Source organism: Lolium perenne, chromosome 1 (genome assembly GCF_019359855.2).
Source record: "Lolium perenne isolate Kyuss_39 chromosome 1, Kyuss_2.0, whole genome shotgun sequence".
Taxonomy (NCBI): domain Eukaryota; kingdom Viridiplantae; phylum Streptophyta; class Magnoliopsida; order Poales; family Poaceae; genus Lolium; species Lolium perenne.
The window spans coordinates 122,846,501-122,857,061 of NC_067244.2; the positions used below are offsets into that span (position 1 = coordinate 122,846,501).

Sequence of the window (10,561 nt, forward strand, 5' to 3'; positions counted from 1 at the left end):
TTCCATATTTTTCAAACTATGCTCTTGAATCTTGAGCTAGCTGCTGGTTCTGATGTTTGGACAAATTTCGGGAATTCTGTGACCACTAAGGCTTCTAGGGTTTATAAGTCCCTCATGGATTCGGGTGGCACTATACAAGCCTTGAAATGGATGTGGAAAGCTTTCTGTCAGCAGAAGCATAAGGTTTTCTTTTGGCTTTTGATTCATAATCATCTTAATACGAGAGCAATGCTGCAAAGGAAGATTTTTTCATGGCAATTACTCTTGTATTCTCTATGGACAAGGTGAGTTGGAATCAAGGAATCACCCGTTCTTCTAGTGTCCTTTTGCCCAGATGTGTTGGCAATACCTTTATCCAGATTGGACACTTCCTCAGCAAATGGACATTCAGAGGCTCATCACAAGCTTGAAAATATATCTCAAAGTGCCTTTTTTCATGGAATTGATCATGCTGACAACTTGGGATATCTGGACTACTAGAAATGAATTCATCTTCAAAGGCACGCCCCCAAGTTTATATAGATATCGAAGAAAGTTCAAGAACGAAATTTTCCTACTTCTACATAAGACTCCTAGAAAGTCTTATGCTGGCCTCAAGTCTTGGGTTGAGAGATTTCAATAACCTCAGATACGTTTGTTTTCTTCTTCTTTTAGGCCTAGGGCCTGCTAGATAGCCAGCTATTGCTTATCTCTAGTAATAAGTTCTTTGTGTACATTAACTCTTTTGAAAATTTTATAAATATACATAGTGGGTAAAGCCACTGATTTGCCTAAAAAAAACCCCTATTCCTATTGAAAAATAGTTTAAAAAAATCACTGATGAGTTTTTTCTTTGACATGGTCTAAATTTATTCTCATTCAAATGAAAAATAGCAAAACCATAATTATGTTCTTGCCCTTTTAGAAGTGGGACCCTCCTAAATTAGGAAAAACTAAAGACGTGTTCATCTCCGACAGGCACTTTTGGAACCTGGGTGTGTGCGCACCTAGTTTTTCAAAAAAATGAAAATAATGCTATTTAAAAGTTTTAGAAACTATTAATAAAACTTTGAATATACATATTATGTTGACACATACTCGTGTAAGTTTTCACGAAAAAATAAAATTATATATGGCCTACATGAAAGTGATAAAAAATGTTTAAATGACACTATAATGTTCGGATTTGTGTTGGTCACATATAATTGTATTTTTTCGTGAAACTTACACGAGTAAGTATCACCATAATATATATACATACATTCATTTTTTTCAAAACTTTTTGAAACTTTAGAATAGCATTATTTTAAATGTTTCATAACGCACACCCAGTTTCTGTTTGTTATTTTCGTGTTCATCTCACCATTTTCCCGGGAAACAGTGCCGGTAAATCTAAAATGTCAAAGTCGACTTGGTCAGCGAGATGTCACGGGCGAAATAATGCCGTCCTGTACGCGCGACAGTGACGCCGCGAGTACGGCGAACCACTGCACACGGGCCCCTCGCCCGTGCTGCATGGACCGAGTTCACCCACCACCTTCGTCCTCCTCCACAGCTTTCTCCATCTCCTAACGTCCTCTCACTCACTGCCTAGCTAGCTACTAGGCTATCGTAGCTGTAGCTCAAGGCCTCTAGCTCAGCTCGCTCGCAGGGTAGTAGTATAGTAGAATACGACTAGACGCTACGAGCTGAGCTTACTGCCACTCCCGCGACCGCGCTCTCTCTCTCTCTCTCTCTCTCTGGCGGGCCTTTAAAGCTGTCACCTTTTGCTACCCTCCCTGTATTCGCTGTATACAGTCTCTCTCCTCTCCCGTGCTGCTGCTCGCTCGATTGCCCCTTGGTCCGACAGACGCGAGCTGAGCGTAGGAGAGGCCTTCCAGCTCCGACCGGATCCGGGAGTCCGGCGTGCTAGCTACGCAGCCGTGCGTGTGGAGGAGGAGCCGGGGAGGAAGCGGTCCATGGACGAGGGTCCGAGCGCACCCGCGCGGGGCTGCTCGGGCGCCGGGAGGCTCTGAGCGGGTCACCGGCGGCGCCCCTCTCCGGCGAGGGCGTCGGCGTGCGTGCGTGCGTGCGTGGAGGTACTACCTGCTATTTTATTTTCGTTTTACGCCTCTTTCGGGGGGCTCGGGGCTCGGGGATCGGGAGGACGATTCTCGCCTTTGCTCAAACTGCTTATCCGCGTCGCCATTGCGTGTTCTGACGAATAGTTTTTTTTTGTTGAGATTATCTGTCTGTTTTTCTCTCTCTCGCTGGAAGCCGTGAAAACGGAGATTAATAAACTGAAGATTCCCACGCGAAATCGTGGGATTTTGCCGCCCGCATTTGCGTCTTCTGTGCAGCGGCCGCCTTTCCTCTTTCCCCATTTCAGATACTCAGCCAAAAGCCGGCTCCTTTGCGTGCTTTTCCACGCTTCGTTCTTGTTTAAGGGATCCGGATTCCGGAGGGAGGGATGCGGATCGCCCAACCGCTCGTTAATCACCTCCCGCTTTATCCTCGGGTCAAATTTATTCTAACCGCGCGAAATCTCTTTCAGGTTATTCTGTTCTGGAGGATCGCTGCAAGGAGGTGGAAGTAAGTACTAGCGCCGAGCAAGCAGGAAAAGGGAGAGCTTAAGTGGTGACGATGGCTGCGGCTGTGGCGATGCGTTGCGCGAGCGGGAGCGGCAGCGACGGCGGAGGCGGCGGGTACGACAAGGGCGGGATGGACTCGGGCAAGTACGTGCGGTACACGCCGGAGCAAGTGGAGGCGCTGGAGCGGGTGTACGCCGAGTGCCCCAAGCCGACTTCCACCCGCAGGCAGCAGCTGCTCCGCGAGTGCCCAATACTGTCCAACATCGAGCCCAGGCAGATCAAGGTCTGGTTCCAGAACCGAAGGTGAGCATGCCAGCCAACATTTGCCTTTTGTGGCTGGATGGAAATTGTTGCATTACTCTGCATGAGAGCGTAATGGCAAATTGAGTAAGGACGGATCACCAGCTCACAGCGAATCTGGTGCATGCCTCCTGCTATTCAGAGGATATGCTCTAGTAACCTTTTTACATGCTAGCTAAAGGAGTTTCTAGTTCTGCATTGGTGCATAGGTGTATTGTTTTTTCCCCCCAATATTGGTTGGTTTTGCATTCAAGCCTCTAATTGGTCTGGTCTTTCGTGTGGTTGCAGGTGCCGTGATAAGCAGCGGAAAGAGTCTTCAAGGCTTCAAGCTGTGAACAGAAAGTTGAGTGCGATGAACAAGCTTCTCATGGAAGAGAATGAGCGTCTCCAGAAGCAGGTCTCGCAGTTGGTTCACGAGAATGCATACATGAAGCAGCAGCTGCAGAACGTAATCCTTCATCTTGCTTTTTTTTTTTTTTTTTTGCAAATCATATAAACCATACAGGCTGCAGAATAGTGTCTGACCGTGCTCACCTTGTGCTTTCAGCCTTCATTGGCCACTGATACAAGCTGTGAATCAAATGTGACCGCTCCTCCAAACCCTCTAAGGGATGCAAGTAACCCTGCTGGGTATGTGATTTTTGTTACTGATGATGCTAGTCTTGGCAATTGCTGGGGATCAATTTCCTTTCTCTTTAAGTACTGTACTTGCTATATGATCTAAGAACTGTACTTTCTATGTGATCCTCCTTCCATTTTTCTTTAGACTCCTTGCAATTGCGGAGGAGACCTTGACAGAGTTCCTCTCAAAGGCTACAGGAACTGCTGTTGATTGGGTCCCGATGCCCGGGATGAAGGTCAGTTGTTGCCAATTTTGGAGGTTCTTTGTTTCAAGAGTAATCCTGAGTTGGATCTAAGCACTCATTTTATTCCCCTTTCTGTGATTAGCCTGGTCCGGATTCGTTTGGTATTGTGGCCATTTCACATGGTTGCCGCGGTGTTGCTGCTCGTGCCTGTGGTTTGGTTAATCTGGAACCAACAAAGGTACTCTATACATCTGCAATTTTTTTTAGTAAACTTTGATAGGAATCTTGTTTCGAAAAAAAATCTTTGTCTGGCACACCTGTTGTTTGTTTCAAAGAGAATTATGTGGAAACCATCATCATCTGCAATTTAACATGTCTGTTTATCTGATATACCGTGTGTTTCTTTAAAATGAAGGGATATCTCAGAAAGTATTTAACAGCTAGCTGCACATACTTATTCAATTTCTGCTTGAGGCATAAACATGTTTATTAGAACAATGAGTCACCAAATGGAAGGCCTTTGATAAAAGTAACTTATCTGCTCCAAGTTTAGGCCAGTTCTTTTGGGGGCTTCTCTGGACTTCTGTAAACTCACTGTTATAGTAAGCATTTTTCTCCGGAGATCCTAAAATTAGTGTACATTGTAGATTGTGGAGATCTTGAAAGACCGCCCGTCTTGGTTCCGTGATTGTCGAAGTCTTGAAGTCTTTACAATGCTTCCAGCTGGAAATGGCGGGACTATTGAACTTGTTTACATGCAGGTGAGCATTATATCATTGATCCACATTTAGTTTGAACAATAGTAATGGTTTTTTCTCTAGTTCTTTAACTTATATTGCCTATATGGTTTTTTGTTTTTGGTTTCTGTGTTCAGATGTATGCTCCTACTACTTTAGTTCCTGCACGAGATTTTTGGACATTAAGATACACAACAACAATGGAAGATGGCAGTCTCGTGGTGCGTATAAATATGAATGCTTTCTTTATGCCCGTCTATGTAAATTAGCACCAATAAAGCTGCTTCTTTTGCTTACATCTCTGTGTATCGTAGGTTTGTGAGAGATCTCTGAGTGGTTCAGGGGGTGGTCCAAGTACTGCCTCAGCGCAGCAATTTGTAAGGGCTGAGATGCTCCCTAGTGGTTATTTGGTCCGGCCATGCGATGGTGGCGGTTCAATTGTCCATATAGTGGACCATCTGGACCTTGAGGTCTGAATTGCAAAATTTACACCCTACTTAGGTGTTGAATTTCATGCATCAATGTTCACCATCATGTTTATTACTAATTTTGTTCGTTTCTATCTTTACAGGCTTGGAGTGTTCCAGAAGTGCTTCGACCGCTCTATGAGTCGTCAAGGGTTGTTGCTCAGAAAATGACTACTGCAGTGAGTTCTTAGTTTCTTACGAAATTTTCTGATATCCTGTTACTTTGATATATCTAAGATGATGAGTTTTTTTAGGACTTTTGGGAGCTCCGCGTAGAATTATATTGTTAATTACAAATACCTGTTATTTATGGGGACAAATGGCTACCCCTAGACACTGTAATGCCTTGATACACGCCTAGAACTACTTAGATAATAGGCATATGACTAGAAATGTCTGCTTTCCACCAAAACTGAACCGATTTAGTGAAACGTGATTCCCTGTGTTCTGAGCATGGTTTTCGAGTCGCGACTCAAAAGTGAGTCGCCAAACCCTGCGACTCATGTATAGTCGACCAAAAAACATGTATAGTCACCATAAGTCGCTGGATAGTCGCGAGTCGCCGCCATTTTTGGAAAACGACTCGGCGACTATACAGCGACTATACAACGACTATACAGCGACTCAAAAACCATGGTTCTGAGTTTGGATATGCAACTTTAATTTCATACCTTAAGCGAGACACTTCAAGATAATACTTATAATTCCTTGTTTTGATGTTTTCCATGGCACTATGGCATACATAGCGAAAATAGCTTACTCTTCTTTACATCTCTAGACTGCTGGATTGACTATAAATTCTAGTTTGATGCTGACTATTTCCTGTTTCAAGGCATTACGGCACATCAGACAGATTGCTCAAGAAACCAGTGGAGAGGTTGTATATGCTTTGGGGAGGCAGCCTGCTGTTCTGCGGACATTTAGTCAGAGGCTGAGTAGGTTAGTGCTGGTGAACGATTGTGCTTCTTTTGCCTGTGTATTTCTTGGGTCTGTTGTTTATTTTAACATCATTTTAATTATACCCCTTCAGAGGATTTAACGATGCTATAAGTGGTTTCAATGATGATGGTTGGTCTGTCATGGGTGGAGATGGCATTGAAGATGTGATCATTGCTTGCAACTCAAAGAAGATTAGGAGCAATAACACTGCTCCCAATGCTTTTGAAGCCCCTGGAGGTGTCATATGTGCTAAGGCATCAATGCTACTGCAGGTTAGTATGCGATTACGTTTAATTTAAATCCTCATTCCCATTAATAGACACTTTGTTAATTTTATTGAAAAAAGTGGTTAGAACTGTGGATACAAAAGTTTTCCAGGTGCATGTATTAAAACCCTCTTAGTACCATAAGAAAAAAAAATGTAAGAATTCCTAACATTATCTGCGAGATGCAGAATCAATGCATACCTTGCTCCATACTTGTAACCTTGCAACTTGTGAATAATCTGATGATTCTGATCACATGCATTTGGCTGATAACTTCATACCCTAGTTTTGTTAATGACTGGTGATACTGTACCTGAAGTCTTGTTTTTTTTTGCTTGATTCAGTGAACTCCCCATAGACTGGATAATTAAACACCATCTTGGATCTTTCACGTATTAATTCTTGTCTCTTAGTTCTTAACTTGTTTACTTTGCTGTTGTTTGGTTTACCAGAGTGTTCCACCAGCAGTACTGGTTCGGTTTTTGAGGGAACATCGGTCTGAATGGGCTGATTATAACTTTGATGCATATTCGGCTTCAGCACTAAAAACAAGCTCATGTTCACTCCCTGGGTTGCGTCCTATGAGATTTTCTGGGAGTCAGATCATCATGCCACTTGCTCACACGGTGGAGAATGAGGAGGTATATTCACAAGTCTTTGCATGCACAGCTTTCTAGGTGTCACGAGGCCGAATTAGTATCTCTGTTGCTGATTGCCAAAAGAGAAAGCAGCAATAGTTTGTTGACAAGTGAGCCTTACAATGGCGAAACGGCGGAGAAAATCTCCACCGGAATTTTCATATTAAAATGATAAAATGTTTAAAGAACTTACAAAGAGGTTTTAGAAAACAAATAGGTTAAGCTGATTATTTAGCCAATCTCCACTTTCAGCCTAATAACAAGTCTATCAATTGGATACTCCCTCCATTCTCAAATGAGTGTACCTCTAGCTTTTGCTTTGCCTTAAAATTTGACAAAATTTATAAAAAATAGTAGTAACATATATGGTTAAATTTAGTGTAATTTAGTGTATCGTTATATTATGAAAGTACATTATATAACGGATCAAGCGGTGCCAATTTAGTGTAATAAGTGTGGCTACGTTTTCCAATAAATTTGGTCAAATTTAAGAAAGTTTGACTTAAGGCAAAGACTAGAAGTGCACTTATTTGAGGACGGAAGGAGTAGACTAATAAAAATATATATTAATGCAATATATGTTGCATAATTTTATGCTATTTTTCTTGATTTACATAGTAGTAACCTGGAACCTAAATCAATAATTCAATATGCAGATTCTAGAAGTTGTTCGTCTTGAAGGGCAAGCACTTGATGAGGGTCTTTTATCAAGAGATATTCACCTGCTTCAGGTAAAATAACTAACAACTTTCTTTAGTCCCATGTTCTATTATCAGATCAATTAGCAGTGACAGAGTAGCATCAAAGACAATGGCGTAATTGACATGACATGTTACTTATTAATTGGACTTATTGACTATAATGGTAGTACCTTGAAGTATCTGGACAAGGGCTTCTAATGGATTTTTGTTTGATTGATATTTCAGTTCTGCACTGGAATAGATGAGAAATCAATGGGATCCTGCTTCCAGCTTGTCTTTGCGCCAATCGATGAGCTTTTCCCTGACGATGCTCCATTAATATCTTCAGGCTTTCGTGTTATACCATTGGATACAAAAACAGTTGAGTGTTTCGTTTCTCTCATTTTGTTCTAGCTTAGTCCAGGATACCACTTCCTTTCTGTGTTTGCTCTCGCTCATATCACTGTGAGTATGATCTTCACCTATCACAGCATTTGAACATGTTTGTCCCTTACACAATGCCTCTATTTTGTTCTAAGGTGCTCTGTAACATACTTGCATCATAAAAATGTTTTTGAAAAATTTAGCATTGAAAGACATTCAATCCCAGTAGGATGTCACTCCTTTTTAGTTTCTTCTATGTTATGTGTGGTTTGATTTTCAGCTACTCAGATTTTAACCATCAATATCTTCCACAGGATGGTGCACCAGCTGGTAGAACATTAGATTTGGCCTCTAGCCTTGAAGTTGGTTCAACTACACTGCAAGCCTCAGGGGATGCATCTCTTGATGATTGTAATATACGATCAGTGCTGACAATTGCCTTTCAATTCCCTTATGAGATGCATCTCCAAGATAGTGTTGCAACTATGGCTCGACAGTATGTCCGCAGCATAGTTTCTGCCGTTCAGAGAGTATCATTGGCTATCTCCCCCTCTCGATCTGGCTTGAATGCTGAACAGAAGATAATTTCTGGCTTCCCTGAAGCTGCAACACTTGCTCGCTGGATATGCCAAAGCTACCAGTAAGCACACTTAACATCTTCCATTCTATCTTATGAATGACCTTTAATGTCAGCGGTGATCAGTTTTGTCTTACTGCTGTGGTCTATACCTTTTCCTCTTAAGGATCAGGAGTATAAATGACATAGCAGTAAATGACATACTTGTACAAAAATTAATACAAAATAACCATATTTACAGGTTCCATCTGGGGGTTGAGTTACTTAGACATGCAGATGAAGCTGGGGAATCATTATTGAGAATGCTCTGGGATTACGAAGATGCTATTTTGTGCTGTTCGTTCAAGGTATTTCTGCCTTTCTGATGAAAAAACCACACATGCAAGTAAACAACTTTATTTTCATCTGTCACATCTCCATTATGTATTCTAGGATACTCTGTAATTTCCAAGCGTTTTGTGCCCTATTTGGTCACATAAACTCATGCTTATCAAACTAGTTAGCCTTAGGGATTCAGTCTAGCTGAGTAAGTTGGTTAGGGCTTATTCTCATCTTATCTTACTAGTTAGAAGCTACTCCCTCTGTTCCATAATCCTTGTGGTGGTTTTAGTTAGTTCAAACCATGACAAGAATTATTATGGAAAGGAGGGATTATCTTACTTTACATGGCAGCACAAAATTGTGCCTTTTTTTTACTCACATACCTGCATTCTATTGTTCTTTCAGGAAAAGCCTGTATTTACTTTCGCCAATGAGATGGGAATCAACATGTTGGAAACATCTTTCGTTGCTCTACAAGACCTCTCATTGGACAAGATATTTGATGATGCTGGCAGAAAGGCACTATTCTCAGAGATCCCAAAATTGATGGAACAGGTATTCAACTGCTTCTTTCAAGCTATGAAACAAAATTATAAGATTACCTGATTTCTCTTCAGGCACCATCCCAATTTTTTTCTCAACAGCATGCCCTAACCAGGGAGTAGACTTTTGATTCTTTAAACCTTGCCGTGTAAAAAAATTTGTGGAAGTGCCAGCATGTTCTATTTTCTGTTATGATACTCTAGTCAACCTTAAGAACTAAGCAATTTTATTTTCAATCAACTACTATAAATTACATTTTTATATATGTTTGCTCCTGTGCATTTTGAAAACACTCAGCAGTTCTAATAATCATTCTATCAATTTGTTCAGGGCTATGTTTACCTACCAGCTGGTGTGTGCTTATCCGGCATGGGCCGCCATGTCTCCTTTGAGCAAGCTATAGCATGGAAGGTACTTGGTGAAGACAACAATGTGCATTGCCTTGCCTTCTGCTTTGTCAACTGGTCTTTCGTGTGATCTTTCCGTCACGCACAGCTCCATTTTTGCTTTCTCTGTGGGAGAGAACCGTTGCCCCTATTAGTGTATGCTATGTTTTAAGTAGTTTCTAGGTTTGAAAGAGCCATGATCTGTAAAAATTGCCTAGAGTAAATCTGTCTCTCGTCTCTTCTAATTTACCCAGGCAAGAAGCTGGCTGCTGTCTGTTGAATTGAGGTACTAACTTGAATCCCGAATAGTTCCTACCTTCATTTATGTGATGGAATGCTAGTAGCAAATTGAGATAGCTGGTGTTTAATTGCCGCTGGTGAAGTTAATTTTTTTTGCTTTTGTGATGCTATTTGGATTTCTTTGTTCAACATAAATTCAGTGGCTACCTGACATTTTCAAGTATTCAGTGATGAAGAGACACTAGGAAGTCAAAAGTCTGTAAAAGAAATACCCATGTTGGCTCACAATCAGCGTGAAATGTTCCGGTATATATCAGTAATATCCTCTAGTACATGTGACTAGTCTCATGCGCATAGCCGCTCTGTTACGATCAAAGTTTTGTAAGTGGAGTCTCGGTGATGCAAATGGCAAGTGTTTAAGCATTTGTCATTTGGCATTTGGCACAATATAGACCTGGTCTGATGTAGTGATGTAGTTGTAGGGCTTTGGTTACATCATTATAATTATCTCCATCTGCGGAAAGAGATTTCGGTAAAGATATTTTTATGAAAGGCAAATATGTTAATATCAACAAAATCAAAGTACATCTTGAAGCAGTCTACCTCTGTAACAACTAAATATTAGGAGCAGTGTATGCCTAAGCACCGCCATTGCCAGGTGCTAAGATTAAGGGTGTTCATCTTGAAGCACCAACCTTGTACTCAAAGAGCATCATCATGCCTCAACC

General features: G+C 41.4%; 1 protein-coding gene across 1 annotated transcript; it reads left to right on the forward strand.

Annotated features, from left to right (window-relative positions):
• The first annotated feature begins 1,659 nt into the window (after window positions 1-1,659).
• On the forward strand, window positions 1,660-9,961 carry LOC127300720 (homeobox-leucine zipper protein HOX9). Its single transcript, XM_051330882.2, has 19 exons — window positions 1,660-2,057; window positions 2,513-2,852; window positions 3,138-3,297; window positions 3,397-3,479; window positions 3,616-3,706; window positions 3,798-3,893; window positions 4,303-4,416; window positions 4,530-4,613; window positions 4,707-4,862; window positions 4,964-5,038; window positions 5,692-5,798; window positions 5,890-6,070; window positions 6,517-6,705; window positions 7,359-7,433; window positions 7,629-7,763; window positions 8,081-8,406; window positions 8,585-8,690; window positions 9,070-9,219; window positions 9,538-9,961. Exons 2-19 carry the CDS (start codon window positions 2,602-2,604, stop codon window positions 9,682-9,684), a joined length of 2,526 nt encoding a protein of 841 aa, XP_051186842.1. The 5' UTR covers window positions 1,660-2,057; window positions 2,513-2,601; the 3' UTR covers window positions 9,685-9,961.
• Window positions 9,962-10,561: the final 600 nt, after the last annotated feature.

Excerpts from the sequence above, each read along its gene's own strand:
- LOC127300720 (XM_051330882.2), top strand. The coding sequence starts at position 2,602 with ATGGCTGCGGCTGTGGCGATGCGTTGCGCGAGCGGGAGCGGCAGCGAC. Across the intron at positions 2,853-3,137 it reads GTCTGGTTCCAGAACCGAAG|GTGCCGTGATAAGCAGCGGA; the intron begins GTGAGCATGCCA and ends GTGTGGTTGCAG. Across the intron at positions 5,039-5,691 it reads CTCAGAAAATGACTACTGCA|GCATTACGGCACATCAGACA; the intron begins GTGAGTTCTTAG and ends TCCTGTTTCAAG.